Raw genomic sequence first — 25,095 nt, forward strand, 5'->3', positions numbered from 1 at the left:
AGTCTTCAGTGTCACATGAGCTTCAGAAATCAGAATAATATGCTGCTCGAGAAACATTTCTGATTATCATCAATGTTGAAAACAATTGTGCTGTGCAATATTTTTGTGGAAACTGTTACTTTTTTCATGATTCCTTGATGAATAGTTCAAATGAAGTGTAATTTCTATTAATAAATTAAAAATAATAATTCATACTGACCCCAAACTTTTGAACAGTAGTGTAGATTAGCATCAGAGCTAATGGAATAAAAGCCACAAAACATATTAGAGAAATTAAATAATAAAACTCAGCTGTGGTATTACATAATTAAACATAAGCTATCCTTGTTTTCATCATTTTGCACAGTCAGAAATAATTTGAGCAGCGTGGGTAAAAACCCATACGAGGAATGAGGCCTTGTCTTCCGACCTTGAGTGTCTTGTCAGAACATGTTGTGTGTGTGAGATACTGAGCTAAATTCACTGTTAAGTAAACACTTGCTCAACCCCAGAACTACATCAGCCACGGAGCACAGACTCTACAGCTCCACATAAACCACAGCAATACAGCTCACATTTACGTGCATGAATGCAGTCGTTTTAAAGTACACAACAATCGATAATCTGAATATCTTCTGTGTAGCAACTGTGAGTGTTTTTAAAATAAATGAAATCCTCTCCTCCTTCAAGTATGTTTTGGAGTTTGTGCATTTCATGTAGAGCATCTTAAAGAACCATTTCCTCTTTCTCCTTTCTTGGAAATCTGTGTAAACTGACACCACACACACTGAAATAAAAATTCGATCATGATTTACTCACCCTAAAACTGTTCCAAACCTGTACGAGTTTCCTTCTTCAGTTTCTGGTCCCCACTGGGGACAAACAAATGTTTGGTTAGCCACAATCCTCTAAATATCTTCTATGTTCAACAGAAGAAGAAAAAAACACACAGGTTTGGAACAACTTGAGGGTGAGTAAATGAGGACCGAACTTTCATTTGGGGGGACTATTCCTTTAAATGTGAACCTAGCAGCACTGTCCCGCTCAGCGAGACAATCAGTTCCTGTTGCTGTTCTGTTTGTATGACGTACCCTTACTTGTATGATGTCTCAAAATAAATGCGTAGCCGTCTCATACTATATATTTATAAGGAGATAAAGAGAAGGTGTGAGTCATCACAAATCCAGCCCTAAACAGACGCCCACATGATCTACAAACACACGAGTGGAATCTTCAAAAACATCTCTAGGAAGAGAAGAGCACTTCCTTTTCCTCTGGTGGCACGCTGGCGAAGGGCTTGTTTTCCTTCGGTGACTCTCTTGGCTTCAGTTCAGGACCAGCGAGCACCGGCTGCTCAAGCTGAGCATATTTACCATTCAGCATGTTATGAGGGGAAGTGTCATTCACAGACAGCGTTTGCTTTTTGACCTTAACTGGAAGTGATAGTTTCATCATAGAAGGAAGTCTCCATTCATTTCATCGCCACGTTTCACTGAGTCATACTGACCTGCTTAAAAAAACTCCACAGGTCAGAAGGACAGCTTACATGCTCAATACACACTTCAGAGGTTTTGGATCAGGATTTTTTTTTTTCAAACTTTCAATCAGTAAGGATAGATTGACTTTATCAAGAATGATGGTTAAGACTTTAATAAATGTTACAAACTTCCTATATATCACGGTTTCCACAAAAACATCCAAAATAATTTCAACACTGATAATAATAAATGTTTCTTAAGCAGCAAATGATCATATTAGAATGATTTCTGAAGATCAAGTGACATGTCATTTTTTTTCCACTGGTTACAATTCACGAGGTGCATCTGAGCTAACACCTGTTAGCAACATTTTCTTTTTTTTTTTACCAGTTTTTGTCCGAGCCTGTTTGTGTTTAACAGCACCTGTCTGGAGTGTTCTGTGCTTTGGCACGTCTCTTTATTCTCAGTTAATCCAGTAAATTACACAACGCACTATAAGCTTCTTTACTTTTCCTCAAAAGGAGCGAAAGAGGCATGAGAACTAGACTACAGCCTGCCCAGGTGAAACACTGCATACTGGCTAAAACACACACACACACACACACACACACACCAATTTCTATAAAGGTCTCCAGATTTGACATCCTTCAATGTAAGTCGATGAGGTTTTATACCTACTGTCCTAAAGCCATAATTTCAGAATGTAAATGAGGACAACGCTCTTTCAAAAGTGGGAGAAACACATTTAAGGGGGGTTTAGATCCAAAACTTCAGAGACTAAACTTCCCCCCACAGTTCCACAGGAGTGTTAAGGGGTTAAAAGCAACACCTGTTGCCCCACACTGGGGTGTTAAGGCATGAACTGCAAGCTCTAATGGAAGTCATGTGATGCAGCCAGGATGGACAAAAGGTGGATTGAGATGCCAGAAGACCATTTGTCACTTTCTGTTTAAAGGCAGGATGGCAGCATCTATAAAGTCCTTCCCACCTGTACTTCATTCTAACCATGAAAACACATGTATATAAGCAGCAGCTATTCATTATTTAATGCTGCATCCCAATTCACTTTAATTCTAAATAGTGCAAGATTAGAATTAGCATGTTATGTCATCACAGTACAATAAAAATAATATGCAAAATGTGCCTGCTGTAGATCACAGTGTTTTTAAATGCATTAACCTAAAATGAAAAATGATGTGGTGATAAGCCACGATGGTGGAATCTCTGGTTACATATTTAAAACTACCAACTTTCTCACCCCGACAAACTTTTGTATAATAGAAGTATGTGAACTGGGATGAAGCCAAGGACACTGCCATGTCTCGTCTGATTGGTTCATTTGGAGAATGAGTCAGTTTTGAGATTATGAATTATTGTGAGACATTCGGTGTTGAGTTTGGATCATAAATATATTTTGCGTTTTATAAACAAATAGTTATGTTCAAAAACAAGAACGATTTGTTCTTGACTATATAAGAACTATATAGTTTTTTTGTATGTAAAAACATGTATATTTCCTGATATCACATTTATCAAGTATGTATGAGACTTTCACTCTTATTCTTCGTAACCTCTTACCTGGGTCTTTCTTCCACTGCGGTTGGTGCTGGGGCTTTTGACCGACACCTTACTGGGCGTGGTGTGGGCGGAGTCTACACCGCCATTTAGCCGAGCTGCTTTCATCACGGTGCTCATCATGGAGTTAATGGAAGACAAGTCCACCCCTTCGACTTCCTCCATCTCTCCGTCTACTCCATTCTGTCCATTCTCCCATTTGTTTGCTTTCTCCTTTACACCGACAGAACCATCTGTGGATGTTTTCATTTCTTTGTATTATTTTAATAGATAGATAGATAGATAGATAGATAGATAGATAGATAGATAGATAGATAGATAGATAGATAGATAGATAGATAAGATTAGAGCCCGACTGATATAGGTTTTTGGGGGCAAATACCGATATTATGGAGTAAAAAAACACCTATATCGATATATTGGCTAATATTCTTTGTGTATATTATAGTAAAGTACCAGTCAAAAGTTCGGACACTTTCCCATTCATGTGTCCAAACTTTTGATTAGTACAATATATACATAAACAGAATATGTACAGTATAGGCCTACATAAACAATTTTTTTGCAATCATCACTTAAATGTGGGGATCAAACCCTTATACTGACGCGACAAAGATATGTAATGGAGGCCGGGCATTCAACAATTTTATTATCCCAAATGAGTCTGACATCAGTGCACTTAACAGTAATGCTGAAGTTTATTCAACTTTATTTTTTTTTTATTCAACATTTGCGCTGAACCAACTAGAGAAGTGTGAAGTGTGACATAATATACCTCTGTAAATAAATACAATTTAAATTCAAGTCACGCAAACTTTAATGGCCCTTGAATGTAACGTGTACATTCTCTTGGAACTGGAATCATGGCAGAATATCAAGTCCACTTCACAGAGCACTTATGGTCGAATAAGACAATGCTTGAATGCTATGCTAACTATCTCAACAAGCCAGCGGATCTCCACCAAAATCAGGGGATTCCTTCATCTTGAGAAGCCCTCTCGAACGCCACCCTCTGCGCGTCATTAGCCCTCCGGGATCGGTTGGCACTCAATTGCAAATGTAACCACCCATAATTCCCGGACCCAGAGGGCTATCGACACGGGGATGGTCTCATTTGAAAGGGGACTTCAAGACTTAAACCTGATTTGGTTCAGTTCAAAGGGGTTTCTTGGGCTGAAGGGATCCCCTGATTTTGGTGCGGATCCGCCACGCCATTACAGAGATATGGCCGTTCAAAATTTCAACGGTACTCCATAGACTTAAGCTTTAAAGCAGGTCATCAATAGCAAACAATGGACTGCAGTCTGCTGGACAAACTACGTGATTACACCATTTACAAGCATTTCATATATTTTTTATATCGGTGGTATATTCATCGATACCGATATATCTGCGACAGGCTAATATCGGCCAATAAAATTGGGCTCTAATAGACATAAAACAATGGATGGATAGAGCTGGGATGGATGATACAATGATAGACAGAAGCAACAATGGATAGAAAGATGATAGAGCAATAAATAGAAGGAACAATGGATAGAAAGATAAGAGTAATAGAACGAGGCATGGATGATAAAACGATACATGGATAGAGTGAAGAGTAGTAGACTGAGTGACAGAACAAAAAAACAGAACACAACGGATGGATGGATAGACGATAGAACGAATAATGTATAAATAGATGGATGGATAGAGCTTTAGATAGAGTGAAAGAACAAGTGATCAAAAGAGAATGAACGAATATGGATAGAAGGTATGTATGATGGATCAATAGATGGGGGACTGACAGATTTCTACCTGTGTGTGCTGTTTGTGTTCCTGTGGGGGCGGGGCTCTGGCGCTCATCACTTTGCTCCGCCTCCTCTCTAATGAGGGTGCAATTTGCAGAATCTGTTCTTTTCTCCTCCGTTGAATTTTCCATAACTATGAAAAAAAAAAAACACACATACGCAAATAAACCATGGGTGCTTTGAGTGCACTGGAAGAACAGCTTATATCTCATAGTAAATTTTACATTTAAAACACCTAGATGGAGAACAGGGGGCAAAAATTACTGGAAGAATGGGAAATTGTTCAGCGAGTACACTACATAATACTTGATACAATCAGTGGAACATAACGTGTGTTCTCCAGATGAGGCACGGTACACATTTTCTTTCTGCTTTATGGCTTCAGCACCTGTCTGCAGAGCGCGCTTGCCCAGCTCATGAACACACAAGTCTGCCCAGGGCAAGTGTGTAAGAGTCATCGTGTGATGCCATAGCAGACTATGAAGTTCTAATGAAGTTTAAGAAAAGACAGAGATCTGATTGGCTGAAACAACTGGCAACATCATAGGTGTGGCCTACGAAACCATGATTGGTTTCATCTGATTATTTGAGAACTACAGACGACCACACAGGAAAATCTCTGCTTTGGTGGGCACCAGCATGGCAGATGGCTATAGATGCTAATCTGGATGAGCAGGGGGGTCTAAGCGCTACTTTTTAGAGGGGAAGGTCATGAGGGGGTATCATTCCTGTGGGAGATACTTAGAGGTACATCGACCTAAAAAGCAGCACTCTGAGTGTTGGTTATGATTTAATAAGTGTGCTAATGACTAAAAGAGTGTGATAATGTGTTAACATGAGGGAGGGAGAGTTGGAACAGTTGTCAAGAGGAAAGATTTAGGAGGGAAAATGATGGAGAAAAGAAAGAGATTCTCTCTTTTCCCATCCACAGCCACACAGGAAGCTCCTCTGCGGTCTGGGTCAATTCCTCTTTTGGAGAGAGGATAAGGAAATGCGAGCGTGTGACAATGCAGTTGGACAACAGGTCTGCAGTTGGCTGGACCATAACAACATGGTAGATATGATCAGGGGGACAAACTCTGCACTAACCGGAGAAATTTCACATGTGCCTTGTAGCCAAATGGAGGTAAACCAAATTCCTCCAGAAACAGCCTGCTACCCAAGTACTGAATGCACTCGATTAGACACAGCTACTGCTAAATACAGATAGTGCCCTTAGATAGAGTCCTTACTCTTCAAAATAATGACAACAAATAGGAATATCATCGAAAAGACCTCTGTAGACCTCTGTGTGTCAGAATTTGTTGTTTTCTGCAAAAAAATAAAAATAAGAACACTAAAGAAAATGGATGACCAAATATTTCTGAAGTGTGCATTTGATGAACACATAGGGATGAATCCCATGAGGCCAGAGGAGAGGATTTGTGAATGGCAGTGAAGTGACAACTAATGTTCATAGGTCACATGACAATGGGCCTGTTTACACTTGGCCACTTCAAGCGTTTTCTTTTATCAGATACCTATCCAATTGAGAAAAAGACCATAAATGCACAAAAACAGTATAATTGGCCCAATGGCAACATGGCGGATGTGCACATCCAGATTTAATCCATGTCTTTTATTAGGGATCAGCTAATTCAGCCTTTTCATGATAAAGCAGTTTAGTTCAGGTGGTAAAATCTCAAACATGTATGGTGACATTTATGGGTTAATTCATGATATTGGTAAAAGTTTTTTTTAACTGGAAAGACATTTCAACACTTTTCCATTGATTGAGATGTGTAAGGAAGACGTTATTACTTTTCACTCTGGGTTGAACGGATTGTAGTTGATCCGTGATCCGTACAGACCAGGACCCAACGGTTTGGCACGCATGAGATCCGCGGATTAAATGGATGCTCCACCCCAAAATGAAAATTTTGTCAATCTCTTAGTCCTAAACACCATTTTGGAGAATATGTGCTGGACGCAAGCAGCGTACGCTCTTCGGTGTCAGCTGCGCTGGATGAATGCGCTGTTTTCATTCTAATCAATGCGTAAATACATGTAGAAAACGTATCATTTTGGCGCGGCTGACACAGAAGAGCATACTAGGGATGGGCGTTTTCCGCAAATATCACAATCGAATATTTGAGCTCACAAAAAACGAATATTCGAATATTCGTTTATTTAAATTAAGTTTAATGAGACAGACGTTATTTTTCAGCAACATTTATAGTTTCCATCATTTTGAACAAGCTTACACACAATAAGCTTGAACATTACACATCATGTTTTTTAGCTGAAAACCTTTAACAATGCGTGCAAACAAACAAAAGTACAGATTAAAAGCAACAAAAAAAGTGAACAAAGAAAAAACATAAAGCAGCCTGCAGCAATTAGGCTATTGTAGAACGTAGCCTACACTAACTTTGAAACTTTGAAACTGTCAGCAAATTTTTTTTGCTTTTTTGCTTTTTTTCTATTGTTTTACATGTTTTTGTTTTGAAACACAGGCATGTAAACATGATCAGGGGAAAGTCAGCTCTTTAGTCTGTTAACAATAAGGCCGGCCGCGGAGAAAACGCGCTCTGATGGCACAGACGTTGGCGGGACTCACAAAAAATAACGGTGTGCTAAGCGATTAAGTTTTGTGAAGAGCTTCATGTTTTCGTTTCACCACTGAATGGGATCCTCATCTGGTGGATAAAGCAAGAACTGTTCGTCTCGGCTGGACTCTCTGTAATAATCGATGAAGAACTGGCTCAACGTTTTCCGACGAGTGGGCATTGCCTCATCCTCTTCATCGTTGGTGACGGCGGCTGCATCCGCACCACTCGCATCAAGGAAAATTTTTTTTTTCCTTACTTCTCTCATGTTTTCATCGAGAAACCGGAGATGTTTATGCCGAGGGTCTAGGGCAGACGCGAGAAGAGGAGTTTTCACTGCATTCTCCAAGTTAGCGGTGTTTATTCATTGCTTGAGAGATGCCACAACAATGTTCTTGAATTCGGTCACTTTCTGTGATGCTCCACGGCATATTTGAAGTACTGTAGAAGACCGCAGTTCTTAGGGGCCGTTCACATATCGCGTCTTTTGCGCGCTGAAGTTTGTTTTTCCAATGTAGGCACGCGGTATGCGCGCTCATAATGGAAGCGACGCGTTTTTTCCAGCCGCGTTTGCACCGCATCGAGTTAAAAACATCTCAACTTTTCAGAATGCCGCAAGCGCACTGCAGGTCATGTGACAAGAACTAAACATTCAGCTTCATCCTTTCCCTTAACAACGTTGAAAGATCAGCCAAGATGAAGCAACAGCTGATCATAGCTGTAAATGGATTGCCATTTTTAAATAAATTTAGTAGCCAGCTACTGAAAGCGAATTTTTTTTGTGCTGCAAATCCATTTATCCTTTGCTGAAATTTCCGCGTCTTCATGGAGAGAGAGCGTCGTTGTTGTTTAGCAACGGCAGACGCCTCAGGAGCGCTTCTGCCCGAGCGCTTTGAGAAGGAGAAAGCGGCGCGCCTAGCGTTTTCCACCCGTTTTTAGGCGTTGACGATGTAAGTTACTTGGCAGTCTATGGGACAGTCACAAGCCTCCCAGTTTTCATCCAAAATATCTTAAATTGTGATCAGAAAACGAACAAAGCTTTTACAGGTTTGGAACGACATGGGGGTAAGAGATGAATGACAATTTTCATTTTGGGGTGGAGCATCCCTTTAATTGACAAATTTAACAACCCTCTACAATGCAACTAAATCTTCACTCTGGGCGAATAAATGATGTCTAGCATTAGCCTTAGATTTTATTTGTCATTTACAAGATTTTACTTTTACTCGTCTTCAATCACGTTTGATTAAAGAAAGAACTTAGAAAGCCTAACTGAGAAAACCAGAAAGATGCTGAACAGAAGAAGAGGACGGAGAGAAAAGGGGGAGGTGAGAAAACCTGTATTAGTAGAGATGGGTGTGGAAAGTTGAGCACGATACTGTTGGGTTCTGTTGATGATTAGAGGTAGAAAGACCAGAGATTACACAACAGCAGGGCAGGTTTCGAGTTGTGCAAGGATTTGGGGTGGGGGTCTGGGGCGAGAGTGAGTGAGAAAGAGCTGTACTTGTCATAAGAATCTCTCTCTCTTGCTGGGAGAGATAGTGAGGGTGGAGGGAGTCGGGGGACTGCTGTTAATACATCTGTTCCCAACCATCACTCTCACTTTCCTGCACACACACACACGACAGAAAAAGATTCTTGCACATCCTTGTTAAAACAAGCCAAACAAAAGACAAACTGTGGGAAAGCAGAGGTGATTTTGGGAGACTATGAGGAGAGAATATGTTATGATTGTGCCTGCGTGTGCATTCGTGTATGACCGTATGTGAGCTTTTTAAGCGTTTGTGTGTCAGTCAGAAGCACACAAGAGTGGAAAAGTCCTCACTGCCAAACCGAGCAAGCAAGAATGCCTCTGCTGCTCCCTCTCTCTGTGTCTCTCCATCTTGTTTCGTCTGTCCCTCACTGCTTTTCCTCACTCATCCTACATAAACTTCTTCAAATATCCTCAAAGCTATTCTAAAATGTAAATGCTTACCTTTTAAAATGACAGAAAACAAACAAAACTACTTTAAAATGGTATAAAATATTCTAAAAATGCTAATCAAATTTAGTATTAAGACACAGACTACACTGATAGCATTTGTTTCCAACCAAAAAACGTTTGACAACAGGGTGTGGGTTGGAATAAGCCCATAACCACTGCAAAATCTTAATTGAGGCATTACAAAATTAGATGAAATATTAACTAAGCGAATATATGCTGTGCGTTCAAATTATTGTATTTCTGCATACATCCATTTGTGCAGGCCTTGCATTGCATAGATGCTAGCTAAATTTTTGACACTAGTAAACTCAAATCAAATCAGTCTTAAACCAGACTAAGCTATAAAATAGCTAAAACAACAAAAAAAAATCAAGGTATGTATCATTTTAATTCACCCCCAAACTTCTCCAACTCCAATTTATTTTAGTTTAGTTTTTATTGGTAACACTTTATTTTAAGGACAAATCCTCAGTATTAAATGGCATGCATATTACTTGCATATTGGCTGTTAATTAGTATGTATAACGCACATATTAATGACTTATTCTGCATGACCATACATTAGATACTTTTCCATACCATAACCGAACAACTACCTTACTAACTATTAATAAGCCGCAAATTAGGAGTTTATTATGGCAAAAGTCAAAGTTTTTGAGAACCACTGGTTTAACATGTATGGCCAACACATCTGTGATGCAACACAAATGAGCAATCAGTTCAAACAACAAGTTGGTTTGAGTTCGATTTGAAATGATCAGCGGCTTGTCTTTCTGTCTACTTTACCATGAGACACACATATGATGCTGACAAGTCCAAATAGCACCTGACTATTTATTTGAGAAGCATTCCTAATCTAAATTTACATTAAAACTTGGGCCTAAAGCCAAAGTATTCACTCAAGCCACAATGCTGCCAATGTAAGATTTAGTCAAAAACCGTGGCAGACAAGACCTTTTACTTCCTCGTAAGATGCCGATAGCTCTAGCTTACATTCAGTAGAAGCTTTTATTAAAGCAATTGGCCTGCATTCTGGGATGCAAATGGCAGAGAGAGTGGGTTGGGCATGCGAGGATGGCTCTCAGACAACAGCTCCAAGCCAAACTGCCAAAAATGACACGTGCACTTCAAAAGCAAACAGATTTAGAGCGGCCGTAGTGCCGATTCTCAGTTAACTGGTGGGAAGAGGCCTTGAAAGGCTTTTATAAAGGGAAAGGAGAGGATAAAGATATTAATGTTTTCCCTGAGTGAGAGAAAGTTAAAAAAGGGACTAGTTTGCTTTGTGGTTAAACTGAGAATAGGTCAAGGCGAGGGGGTTGTGACAGCAGTAAATGCAGTGGCCATATGTTGTCTGTCTATTACATCCTCCAGTGTCTTCGTTGACATCACAGCGCTCAAGAGGAAACAGGAGAAATCTGGTCCCGTGTGTGAAATAAGCATTAGCTCACACAGACAGATGAGGCGGTAGAGGAAGGAAGCTACAACTCCTGTACGCTTACTGCCCAAAGCTCTTAGTGTACAAGAAGATATTCCTAGTAGCCGTTTGCATCTTCCTTCCTCCCAATCAGTGACTCCGAGTGACTGGGGCCTTCCTCCGCCCTTCCATGAGCAGATATCCTGTCCGGACTCACCAGACCAAGCTAAAGAAAACCTCACACACAAAATTCAATCAATGTTTGGTCACCAGTTGTGGCCTGGAGTGCAGTTCTCCAGCTTGAACTTTTCACGTTCTGTCTCTCTTACTCTCTGAGGGCAAAGATCAGGGTATCAGTAGAGCACTGTGTTTACAGAGACCAAGAGACAGGGGGTTGGTCTGGGGCCAAACTAGGACAGAGTGAAAGGAATATTACTAGTACTCCCTCTCTTACTCACGTAAATCACTCATTTGAAAGTCATTCACCCTTGAGGTGTCTGTTGGGTATTACACAAGCAATGGCTCAAAGGGGACTAAGCCTCTGAACTTTACGTAATGGCCTACTGAACTAACAATGTGCTGAGGCAAAACACAACGGGACCTTATAAACCCCATCTGAAGTCAAAAGAAATGTCGACATTCTCGACATTCTCCTCTGTGTGGCCATCCACTATGAGAATCACCACAATCAGGCAAATCCCTTCACCTGTTCCACAAAGACAATTAAAAGCATTAATTAAGTGGCAAACATAAGTTGGCATGAATGGAAATTGCGGTTGGATTGTAGAAAGTGTTATTTGGTAACTGTTGCAATCGTTTCATGGTGACTTTAAGCTGATCCAATTATTGATCCAACACTGCAAGTCCACAAATTTAGATGCACTTTTAGGGAAATTGAGTTAGACGGACCGCAGCGCAACGATGCAGAACAGTATCTACAGTAGACATGTTTTAGTACCCATGTTTGTCACCAGCTTTCCAATTAAGATTAATAAGACGTATATTTTCTTCCCTTGTGATTCAATATGAATCCCTTAGACTAGTTTTGTGATGCATTGTTTTTAAAGTAGCAGAAAAAAAATTTTTTTTCAAAGCCTAAAAGTCGATAAATGACAGGAAATGTGCAGACCTCAGCGCTCCTGTGAGCTTCATGGCAGTATGTGTGATGAGTCTACATTTTCTGGTTTAGAGAGGATGTGTTTCTGTCATTTTTCAGATATGGGAGGATGTTACCGTGAGTAAACTTGAAATCAACTAACCAAGACCTACCGGACAACATATTTAAACCATCACGATTCTGCAATTGTTTCCTTGTGACCTAAACAGCCTAATCTAGTAGTGTGAGAAAAACAGACCTCTTATTAAATACTTCCTCTATAAAATCAGTTCAGTGCACCAAGAGCAGAACAGAAACAGATATGCTAAGCAAAAAACAAGTGGCTGAGCACAAACACACAGACCTTTCAGCATCAGATGAGTAATGCTTTCATATGACATTTTTCAAATCGATGTAGTCTGGTTTTAACCTTGACAAAACAAGCGTTTTATTGTCGTCTAACACTAAAAGTTGTTTTAATGCAATGTTTACCACAAGCTGAAGTCTTTTTGTGCGGCAGTTGTTTATGGTGGAATCCTGGTATCTCCATCTATGCAGCCACCCGAACAGGTTTTTGGTGGATGATGGACTGCCTCACCTCACAAAGAGGCCTCTCAGGCCCACACAACCATGCATCAGCACCAGCTCAACATCCTACCGAACACCCGTGTACACCACGTATTGTACCATAATGGAACCGTCTCACAGAGCAGAAAAGATGATTTCTTTTTTTGTTCAATCTGAGTGTGTTACTAACCTTATCTTGGTGACATCTAATGCATTTTGTTATCACTGTCACATGCCCTGCCAGTATGTGATAAACGGTTTGGTCCTGTTCCGTGACTTTCAACAGATGTGCCACAAGTCTGAGCACGGGAGACTGCAGGTGCTCAATAGAGCGGCTTGAGCAACAGGCCATGACTCACAGGAGCACTCAGAGTCAGTTATCTGACAACTAACCATCCAAAGTAACAATCTAACCTGAGAAATGGCAGTCAGAGGCCGCTTGTTCCGAAGTATAACGCTGTAATTCTGCCGTTTATTTTGTGTAAAAGAATGTGTGTCTTTTCGGAGCCTCATTCTTTCACCTAGATAACACAGCTGTTTTACAGAAGAGAATGTTGACCTTTGACCCTGCTACCTGAGAACACTTCAGAACGAGGAAAGGGAAACGTAGCTAGCAACTTGAACAAACTGTTCAATGAAAAATCTAGACGAATAAAAAATATACCGGGCACACTTATTTATAAGATACTTTATACCATCTTTCATCTTTACAATAAGGTTCTATTGGTTAATGCAATTGTTAACACAAAATAACAATGAATCCACAATGTGAATACACAATAAATTAAATTTATTAACATATTATGGAAAAAACATTAATTACTACAAACATAATTTGCAACTGTGTATAATAAAATTTACATTAACATACATTAACAAATGCAAAAAAGAGTGCATACCTCATGTATTAACTCATTTGAAGTTAATGCTTTACAATAAGGAATCTTTTGTTACCTTTAGTTAATGTATTAACTAACATGAGCAATACATTTTGAACAATGATAGTACATAATGACCATAATATTTAATAAAAATACAAGTGTGCATTGTTTGCTCATCATTGGTTAGCTCATGGTGTATTACCTAATGTGCACAAATAAAACTCAATTTTAATAGTACATGAAAATAAAAATGGTCACCACAATGGTAGTCTCTATTTTTATCTATGATGTTTTTCCATTATCAATGCCTGTTCTCCATTTAGTTTTAAGTCTGGCCTTTGTCTGGTATTTTGTCTTTACATCTACTTGCATTCTTTTTCTTCAACGCAACAAACACAAATACATTTTTCAGATTCCTCCCTGCATCTCAATGCGAAGCCATGTCCATGTCCCCTCTACCTGAACCGAAAACCATCTCATGTTTTAAGCACAAGAGTCTTAAAACAAGACAACGCAACACTGATAGACCACAGCTTCATGCAGCGCACGTTAGCATTTATATGAAGTGCATGCGACATCTGAAGAGCTGAAAGCAGATTACAAAGTTCAAGCTTAAAAGTTTCTGTGCTTTTATAAAGTAAAGTAATAAACTGTGACTTGACAAATAGTAGATTTGAACATCGTTTTGTATACCTAACTCAATTTCAAAAGGATCAAAAGCCTATTAAGCAGTGGCTAGCTTCACTGTTTTTGCAGTAATGGGCCACATGCACACTGCAAAAAAAAAAAATCTGATGAATGACAGAGCAAAGGCATGCGAGTCAAGGATGTGTGGCATACTATGGAGTGTGAGCTGTGCTGTGACTGTAAAACAGTGAGGATGAACAGACATGTGCATGAAATGATGAAATAATAGAAGGAGAGATAAAGCTCAAAGTTTCGAGTGAAACTTGTGGACGAGACTTGACAAGCAGGCCAGGTATCCATGCTACATGTGCAAACAGTGATGATGCTCACGCGGACGGACAGCCTCGGTTCGGCTTGGACCGGGCAGTGAGGTATATTTACCCGTCCTCAGACGAGGTTGTCTTATTCTGCTGCCGTTCTGGGTTTGAAGAGGGACCGCAGTGCACCTCGTGTGTCAGCAACCACTGCTCACACTGCAGGGAGACCACAAACAGGGAGTTTAATATGCATGCCTATGAAAACACACACACATGCACTTTCTTTCGGGATGAGACTTTTGACCTTGAAATCTGTTATAAAGTAATAAAAGCATTGCAAACATTGCTTCTGTGTTGAATCACAGCCCTATGAAATGACCCGTTCTTACAGACGATCTGGATCTCAGTGGCTGGAGTTTGACCTGCAGTCATGCCACAATTTAACTCGCATCAAAAAGCTGCTTTGAGTCAAAGACACGTTAGTAGTGTAAGCTCTAGAAATCACAGTTCCCTTGATTGTCTGTTTGTCAGCTGCTATAAATGTCTGAGTATCACTTCTATTTTGGTCCGATTCACAAGCACCTGATTCTCATGAAGGGGATTCTTAAAACAATTCATCCAAAAGACTCACAAACTCTGGATGATTTGGTGAAGGGTTTGTCAGAATAATTCAAACTGGTATGAAATTGATTATACATTTTTCTTGACCAGAAAATAACATACACATACATACATTCACATATACATACTGTATATATACACATATACATACTGTATATATATATATACACATACATATACATTATATATATATATATATATATATATATATATATATATATATATATATATATATATATATATATATACAATATATGAGGAAACATTATTGATAACTATTTTTTTTTAAATTCAAAACATTTTTTAAAAGTTTGACCCCCAGCTTTATTTTATTATCTAGAATTAAGAATATTGCCGTAATATATTTTTGCTTATACACCCTATTTCTATTTAGCTTTATGTGATAACACTGTCAGTATTAAGAGTAGTAGACTATTTACTGGCAGCTGCTAAAAAACAGAAAAAAAAACTTGCTAAATGACTTGTTTGTTAGAAGACTAATATTTTATAACTAACATTTTACAATAGTACAGTTATAATACTTCTGAAATTACCTAATGTTTAAATAAACTGTATTATTTTGGGAAAATCAGCATAGGAAAACTTAGCACATTCTGTCTAGGTCTGCTCCTAATTAACACAGTAAGACGTTTTTCAGCATCTTTTGTTGCATCACTAATCAGTGATTGGCCCGTTTAACGTCTGTCAGCCGTCCGCAGACATGATGGAGAGATACAGAGATGCACAGACGAAGAGGAGGAGAGAATTACGCAGCTTTATCCTCTTTGTGCAGGAGCTTTTCAAAAGAGAGGAGACGTGCAGAGAGAGTGATGGAGCGCGTGTCTTTAAATTAGAGAGAGGGAGAGAGGGACAGAACTGACTGAAGACAGATGACCATAAAAAGTTCACAGGAAACTTCTCCGTTGGTGGTGGGGGATGGAGACGAGATGGAGAGACGAGTGAAGGAGAGATGGAGGATGGGATGAGAGAGACAGGACAGAGATTATCAGATTAGCGGCTGGTAAGACTGTCTAATTGAGAGGCACAGAGGCAGGTATAATGGCCTGCTGGAGGAGACATTTTAGGTTGCTGTGGTCTTTAGCCACGCCAGTGTGTGTGTGTGTGTGTGTGTGTGGGTGTGTGTGTGTGTGTGTGTGTGTGTGTGTGTGTGGGTGTGTGTGTGTGTGTGTGTGTGTGTGTGTGTGTGTGCGTATGCCCCCATGAAACAAACCCAGCCTGCGTGTCTCTGCTCTGATGATGATGACCGGACACTGACTGTATTCAGCAACGGTTATTGGCTTTGGTGTGAATTGCACAACATTCAGAAAAAAATGATAAAACAAAAGGAGAAACAAAGTGGGCAATACATCAGCGATGAGCAGGGCAGACTGGTTTGACACAGCCAGCCTCCCAGATGCATTACCAGTGTGATTTAAAGTGTATTTTATCAAATAAAAATTAATATGTATAGATATATATTCAAAAAAAGGTAATACATTCGGAGCAAGTGCTTCCATATTGCGCCCAAGTCTCTGTTATTAAGTTTTCATTCACATATTTAAATGCATATTTTAGGATAAAATTGCAAATTTGCACATAATACATTTACATAATACAATACTGCTGAAAAGTTTAGGGTCAGTACAATTTATTTAAAAAAAAAAACCTTTTATTTCAAGCAAGGATGCATTTAACTGATGAAAAGTCATAGTGAATAATTTTATAAGTTTACAAAAATATTGTATTTCAAATAAATGCTCTTCTTTTGGACTGTATATTCAAAGACTCCTGCAAACTTGTATCACAAAAATCTGAAGCAGCATAAATGGTTTTCAACATCGATAATAAGAAATGTTTTTTGAGCACCTACTAAGCATATTAAAATGATTTCTGCAAAAGGATCATTTGAAGATTCAGCTTTGCCATCATCATAAGGATAAATCAAAACAGAAAACAGTTGTTCTAAATTGTAAGAATATTTTTGATCAGATTAATGCAGGCTTGGTGAGCAGAAGAGACTTGAAAAAAGATGAAAAATATTTAGCGATTCTTATATACACACATGAAAATAGTCATGTGATTTTGTCTTTCCTGCTGTGGGTTAATTTGTTATCATTGCCATTAATTACTGAAGCACAAGTGCAGAAGTTAAAAAGTAATAGTGAGACTTCCTTTGTGAACACAGCTAATTAGATGAGTCACTAGATTCAGACTTCAACAAAAAATAAAAATAGAGAGATGCCTGACGATGAACCACAATTAACTGCTACAGGTTACATTTCATTCCTCTGTGCCAGCAAACAGTTTAATTCAAGCTAAATGTGTGTTGAATGAGTGCAGTATAGGCCGCAACCATTTTTGGGTTAAACCTGTTTGTGTACGCATACTATGTGATTACCTCCGCCTCCGTGTGTGAGCATGAGCACTTCACTCTGTGTGTGTGTGTGTGTGTGTGTGAGAAAGAATGCTACTGCTCTGTTTCAGGGCTGGATGACAGGCACGGACAAGTGCAGGAACCGACGTGTTTGAGAGCAGTTGGCACGCTGAGATAGCGCTGCTTTCTGCCTAGCACATCACCCCTCAATATCAGTTTCAATAGCGAGAGGCCAAGATAAAAACCAGTGAAAGACAGACAGGAGATGGGACCTGATGCAAAAACAGGAAGGTGTAGATTTTAAAAGAAAGGGATGAAAAAAAATGGATGAATAAGAGGAGCAGGCAAGGTGGCACAGATAAAGAGCGAGGTGAGAATCTGGACAAACGGGACAGGCCAGTTTGCTCATTCGATGCTTGAAAGACCTCACTGAGTTAACTGCTCACTCCCTGACTTGTTTGCTTTGTTTCTACTAAACACCAGAGACACAGAGAGGAAGAAAGGGGGGCCGGAGGATGGTTGAAGGGAGTTACCAGAACCTGCACCACCCTGAGGTCTCGAATCCTTATCAATGCAAACCGTACACCCTTCAAGACATAACCACACAGAAAGGCTGATACTAATTACTTCAGTTAGACTATGCCGCAAAAGACAATCATTTGACACCAAGTCCTACTTGAACAAAACCTACATTCTACAGTAGATTTGTTTTTTGTTGTGGTTGTTTTTTGCAAGCATTCCCATCAGAAGTGGGCCTTGGACCAGAAACACAGTCCCATGGAGATGAAAATGCACAGCCAAGCCAGTGAAATAAAGCCATCCGATTATATACTTTACATTCATTTGAACTCTATGTAATTAACCTCCAGTACTCGAGGGGGCAGTCTATGCCACTAATTTCACTGTGTCGACAAGGGCTGGGACAATAAAAGGATGCATCGTGATTCATGGATCGATTCTGAGATTTTCGAAAAGCATCGTGATTCTCTGTCAAATCTACTCTTAAACAGATATTTAAGAAACATGCTAAGTTAACATACTTGTTTATCTGAAAAACAATGCTACAGTCATCTGGGCCTGAATGTCGGTCTCTGTTTTGTTTTGTGATACCCGCCCACTGCCAGTTTACCCAAGTGTCTTTCAGTACCCCGGGTTGCCAGTTGGCGGAAAACAGTGTATTTCATTTTATTCAATGTCAAGTGCGCTCGTTCCTGTTAGTGTTGTCAATCTGGCAACCTGCTGAGGAGAGGCCGGGTGAAAAAAAAAAAACTCCAATATTTTGAATTTGGACTGCAATACCTATTCAACCACTCTGTTGTCAATCCTACATACAGCACCGTTAACAAAAGCTGGTTCTCTACGCTAGTTTTTAACCGAACACTCAAATGCTAAAGTGCACTTGTGCATTTGGGTGAGTAATGTAGGCTAAGTGTTTAAATGTACTTGCATGTTTATGCTTTTATGGTAAAAGAATAAATGTAAACACAGCCCACTGTGAACATCCTTGTACTTTGCTTCAACCTTTTTGAACTTTATGAATGATTATTTTAGGTTCAAGTGGCGCATGTGTAAGGAACCTGAAGCAGCAGAATACAGCTATTTCTATTTTCTAAAGCACGCAGTGCCATCTGCTGTTAAAAAACTAAGCTCAGAATCGATTCAAGACAGAATCGCGATGCATTCCGAAAATCTCAGAATCATTTCTCAATTTGCGATGCATAGTTTTATTGTCCCAGCCCTAGTGTTGACATGTTTATATTAAGCTTCCTGAATAATAAGTTTATTATTAAACAGTTATCTTCAAATGGTTGCTTAACCATGACTTGAAAAGCAAAAATGACCATAGAAGAAGACATTTTAGGTTAATGTTTGTTACAGTGCCCCTTGTGACAACGTTGAGAATGCACCACATACTTGCTTTGAAGGATGCAATGGTTTTACCATCATAAAGTCTGCAAAATACAATGGTACTATGCTATTTCCACATCCAAAGAAATATGGTTATACCAATAATGTTTAGTACAGCAGCCCTCAGTATGTTTCCCAATCAGTCTGCAGAAGTGCCGGCAATGCAATCAAAAGCAAAGACATAGAAAATTGAAATCATCTGACCAGCCATTGTGTGGCAACATGTGGAAACTTCAGTAAGGCTTGGGTTCCTTTTACAGATGATGGTTTATATTAGAGCAGAACAGAGAATAGCCTTAGCCCATCAAACCAAAGAAGGCAAAAGCAGACACATCACCAACCCCAATTATTTTCTCCTTATTCATGATTTTCTGCTTCCCAGACGAATTTGCAAAGATGCTGGCCTCAACCACTGACAAGACAGCACATCCAGTTTTGTCTGCTGACTGATTTTTCATGGTAATATGACTAACAACAGGAACTAAGAAACTATGAAGATGTGACTACATCGAAGGAGCAACTTTTGTTACAGCTATGAATAAAATGAGTGCATCTGCAATGAATTTGTGGCATCAAACTGTGATTGACTGTTTTACTCTTAAACATCATTTAACACCTGAGTAAAGCATACATCATATCAGGCAACATGCTAAACTGTGCTGAGCAGGAAGTGGCTTTCATTTCCAAATCAAGCCTGGCTGCTTCGCCTTGGGTTGCTTCGCCTTCATGCAAACAAGTTCTGTATCTGTGCGAGCATCTCAGATGCACTTAAAAATGTTTCAAAGCCTCCAAATTATAGTCACTTTGAGAACACGTTGCTGCTTCTTGCTAAATGGCTTTAAGACATATCCTTGAAGTACAGCAGGGTTGCAAAGATGCGCTGAAATATTTGTTTCAAATGTGTTTTAAGGGGGATGGGGGACATCTAGCCCCAGCTGTGGGTGCAGGCTCGGTAGTTTCTGGCTCTTCAGAGGTTAAGAGATGATGTAAACAAGCATGCAAATTGAGGGGTCCTTGGCAACGGACGACTCAGCTGTCAAGCCTCACAGGTGTTTGCGACAGGGACAAGTCTTAGACCCTTCTTTGCAGATGGAACGCTTTTATTTTGGTCTAAAAGACACATATGGTGCCTCGGATTGGCCAGACTTCTCAGTGGGGTACTGCAAGAGCAGTTGACTGGTCACATGAGCATGAGTTTAAGGACAGGACGGCCTCGTATTCAGTCTCATCTCCATATCCATGCAAATATGCATGGGCGGTAAGAGAAAGAACTGCATTCTCTCACAAAAGAGATGCTGGGTTTGCGAAGACCGAGTTCTTGTAAGCGTAGACAGACGCTGGCTCGTGCCCGGTTTCTGTGGAGAGCCGTGGTGTTACAGAGGAGTGCAGATGCAGGGTCCATGCTGACAGATCAGTGTGCCACTGACAGCTGCCTGGAAAAAGCATACACTGTCCACCCTCATTACAGTGTGTGTGTGTGTGTGTGTGCAAGCTCTCTCAAAGAATATCGCTGTCCCCACCGATCCGTCCAAAACAGGGCAGCCATTTTAGAACGCTTCCTTGAGATGTAAACAAGAGCCGTGAATGAAAAGAACCACAATGATGCGAGACTACATCCCAGGCTTACTCTGGTTAAACAGTGCGTGAGGTGTAGAGGACTGAATGAAAAGGAGGATCCGAGCATCTTATCTCCTTCCCTTCTGTTGTTCTTGTTGTTTTGATCGCTCCTTTATTTAGCGGACATGTTCCTGCAGGAAGACCAAGCGATCTTTCCCCCGTCCGACTTGCTAAGATGGCATTCTCTCTGATACGCTTTGACTGCGATCTGTGGATATGAAGACATCCGCAACTGTTCACTGACATTGTTTTATTTGAGCGTTTAAATGTCTGATTTTGTACTCAACAGTACAAGGTTCATTTTCTATTTTGTTGTGCAAAACTGGATCTTTTAACTCATCCGTGGAAAAAAAAAATCCTCTTGGGAAGAAGTCACATGGGAATTCCTCCCATCTCCCTCCCACTTTCCCCCATTCCCTCTCTCTCGGCAGTGCTGGTCAGGGTGGCAGCTTTTATGGCAGAGAGGATGCAGTGGGCTAATGCTGTTCTCCTTTGACAGTTGTCTATCTGTGCAACAAATGGAACATTCATGTGGACAGCTCAGCTCCATAAATCCAGAGGCACACAGAAGGCTCTCCAAACCTCACTGTGTACATAGGTCACATCAGCAACTAGAACAACTGAACTATGCATGGGTCCTATAGATGTGCAACTCACTTCTATCTCTGGACAATTTCTCTTTAAACATTGTTGATGATCATAAAGGATGTACCAACAACTGGAGGCAAAAAAAAAAGAGATGTTCGGCATGTTCAAAGCTGACATTGAGTTCAATGAAATTATAGGGTCCCAAATAAAGTGGCAGAAAAATATTATTTTTTAACAAAATGTTACATTTTGAGAAACATTTATAATATTGTAAACAAAGACAGAAATAGGGTATTGTGCGCACAAGTCGGCATGAATGCAAGTAATGTTTTTCAATGAATCTAAAAAGCACCATAATAACTTAAGGTTTGGCTTATAAGATGGTGTTAGCCAAACTGTGCTTTGCAATAAACGTATAGAGATGCTTCCGATAACCATCTCTCCTTTATGCACCGTTGAGGTACAGGTGTGGCCGCTGGTTTCATGAAGTAGACTCTAAATTCACTGTACACCTGAGAACACAAAGAGACCAGGAGTAGGAAGAGGAGGAGGTGTGTGGGGGTACCTCCAGGCATTTTCAGTCCTGTTAAACAGGCAAGCTCCTACAAGCCATCCTGAAAAAGAGGCCCACGATGCTGTGCACACACATCCTGGAACTGATCCGAGTGAATGCACCAATACAGCCAAGGGATTCCCTCACAAATGGCATGAAATTGTGTTCAAAGAGGGAAAAAAAAATAGCAAATCATGGATTATCATTCCAAAAAAATTGCGCAAAAAAAAAGGAAGATTAACACATACCTATTCTGTAGAAACTTTTAATCAATTTTACCAAAACTAGAACTACCTGATTCACTGTAAATAATGTGCTAGCTGCTCAGGTTTTGAGGCTGGCGAGCTGCCACGGAGGGTTCTCCATCATTTATTTGGAAGACTTAAGAGTAGGAAAACCACTGGAGGGGTGTTTGACAGAGAACTAGGCAGATATGCCTCTTATGGCATGCTATAATAGAGCTCTTTGTGAAGCCAAGAAGAATACAGCCTTCATCGAGCTGATGCTGAGAACATCTCTCTGTGTCTCATACGTGCACACATAAACAGACATGCAGTGACCATGCATGAGTTGTGGCTGCTTTTTCCCCTCCCTTGAAAAAGAAGCTTGTTGGGTGAAAAAATCCAAAGCAAGATTTGTGAATGCTTATTGGACCCAGTTCTGACGGCGATGTTATCGTCAGTCACTGCGCATTACCTCACTCCCTCTTCTTTCACTCATTCACTCTATCATTTCTGCACCTCCCCTTCCCTCCGGCCCCTTTTGGCTTCTGTTACAATGTTACATGGCCTAAACTCCAGAGCAAGGATGCAGGCTAAAGTACAAGGCCGTAACATCAGCCAACTGGTGCTGTGACGGCCGTCAGCCACCCACTTTTATGGCTCCGCCCCAAAAAGCCAACCCACATGACTCGCTTCAGCCAATCGCGCCTGTTCTGCCAGCTGTTTGCTATTGCTGTTCGCCTGAGTGACAACCAGGCCGGCGGTTGCAGCAGGGGTCATCCATCACACTCCAGTGTGTGCTGACGCGCAGGGCTTCTCGGCTGAGCCGAAGCGACTCCCTAGCATCACATCACGTACAGCCCACCCTCCTCTGCCTGAAATAAGAGTCACATTGTTTTTTTTCCCTTTCGTGGAGCTCCAGAGTTGCTGTGCAGGGCTCTCTCTACACAGGCGGCTGCCTGAGGACATGCTCCTACAAGGGAGCGATTCATCTAAAATGGGGGGGGGGGTGGATGCGCTGGAACTTCGTAGGACAATTTGCAGACTGAGAGCATTAAGTCACAATTTTTTCTGTAATTGTGGCAACTTGGTGTTTAGCATAAGTCTGACCATCCTACAAAAGGCTGCAGAGGCAGTCTACAAAGAAAGAGCAAGCCAGAGCGAGAACCTTATGGGAGTCTAGAATCGGATTCATTCAGTGTATTTTGCTGTAATCACCAAATGCCAAAAAAAAAAAAAAAACTTTGGTGACCAAATTTGGTGAGAGTTAATTTCTTTCAGTTTCACCGTACTGACCGTATATGTGACTTGTTTGAAATGAAATCTTTATTATTACACCTATATATTTAGCATAACACTGAAAATGGATCTGCGTTATAACATGTATCTCGTACTGCGGACACCTCTATTTAATGTAATGCTGGTGAAAACAACAATTAAATATCATGTTATTTGGAGTTCCAACACTTCTATGTAACGTGGCGATTTTAATTGTGCATTTAAATACTTTATTACTATCTTTATTACAAAGATAGTACCACCTACTATCCCAATACGTATTTATACGAATATATAAAACTCAAAAGACTCAATTTGGGAGTAAAGTACACAGATGTACAATGTTATCCAATAGTTAACACAACATGCCATTATTCGTGCTTGCATTGTCCTTTAAGCGTCAATTAGCTTGAAACCTCCTCTAGATGATGGATCTCAATGACATCAGCTGGTATAGAAATTAAAGAAAGTACACAAACCCAGCAGCATTCAAAAGATGGTGGTCATTACAGCTCAATCTCTTTTTCCTCAATTTCCATGACAGTCTGTTGAGGCGTAAGGGCACCAGCATTTCAGCTGCAGGGCCGCAAAGGCCTCATTTCCATCTCTACAGGCCCCTTAATGTTTGCCCATACACTGATAAAAAGGGCCCCATCTGACATAAGGCGGCACCAGAGTGGGTACAGATTGGTGGGTGGGTGACAGCCCTCAACATTGTGAGGTCCTGAAAGGATAAAAGGGGTTAAAACACACAGGAAGGGACAATTACAACCTTCAAACAAAGGCTAGCAGGCTTAGACGAAACGGACACATGACTCAAAGGAAAAAGTTCTGGTTTCCTCCACTGATTTTGAGCTCAAAACTTTTTTTTTTCCTTGTCGAGAGGTTCTTAGAGCATGACCTGATTAAGTATTTAATGTTCACCTCTAACAAAAGAGCCAGATTAGCAGAACTGAGGAGTACGTTGCCTGCCTGCGTTCCCCTGGCAAAGACTGAAACCATTTACCTCACTAGCTCTGATGAACAATTCCCTAAAAGTAGCACAATCGTTATCATAATTATGAGAACCTGAAAAAAAAACATCCAGTATCCACCATTTCCTGTTCAGCAGACTCACACACGGCCTTGTGGGATAGGCCATTTCCTTAGCAAGCCATGAAACATGCAGTTGAATCAAACACAGACGTGCGGCTCGAAAGTGACCAATCACCATCCTGCCATCATCAGGAGAGGATTTAAACAACGAGTCTAAAAGCCTCAACAAATCATGACATTAGAAAAGTTTTCTACATGCACTGTAGGACTGTCAATTTCTTTGCAACTTTCTTTATAGCTTATCAGCAGCCCACTGACCTTGTTCAAAGATTACGGCAGAATGAAATGAGCGCAATCTAGGAGAAGCCACTTTATGACTAGTTACGCAACACTGATTGAGACAAAACAGAGATTTTGCACATCAAACACCAAGGGCACGAGATGGACTCTTCATCCAAATGAGGATGTTGCAAGTTTTTACAACTCTTCATTTGTCTTTAAATATCTGCATGGGTTTCAAAAGATTTATGAAATTTCTAAACTGATCTAGTTTAGGCTAACTGATCTTAGGCTAGTAGTATCCATAACCCACAAGGATGAGCGA

The 25,095-nt window shown here is 40.3% G+C and overlaps 1 protein-coding gene across 5 annotated transcripts in view; it reads right to left on the bottom strand.

Moving 5' to 3' along the window:
- Positions 1–25,095, bottom strand: part of LOC132124143 (ras-responsive element-binding protein 1-like) — a 49,970-nt gene that overhangs the window by 16,578 nt on the left and 8,297 nt on the right. For 2 of the 5 annotated variants that reach the window (XM_059534995.1, XM_059535000.1), the window contains exons 2-3: positions 4,830–4,955; positions 3,036–3,265 (exon numbers count right to left, since the gene is read on the bottom strand). In XM_059534995.1, the coding sequence (XP_059390978.1) occupies positions 3,036–3,265; positions 4,830–4,955 (356 nt within the window). Of the gene's footprint in view, positions 1–199; positions 248–798; positions 852–3,035; positions 3,266–4,829; positions 4,956–14,420; positions 14,513–25,095 lie in introns of those variants that run through there. The other 3 variants (XM_059534996.1, XM_059534997.1, XM_059534998.1) reach the window with 3 other exon arrangements.

Source organism: Carassius carassius, chromosome 42 (assembly GCF_963082965.1).
Source record: "Carassius carassius chromosome 42, fCarCar2.1, whole genome shotgun sequence".
In the NCBI taxonomy this organism is placed as follows: domain Eukaryota; kingdom Metazoa; phylum Chordata; class Actinopteri; order Cypriniformes; family Cyprinidae; genus Carassius; species Carassius carassius.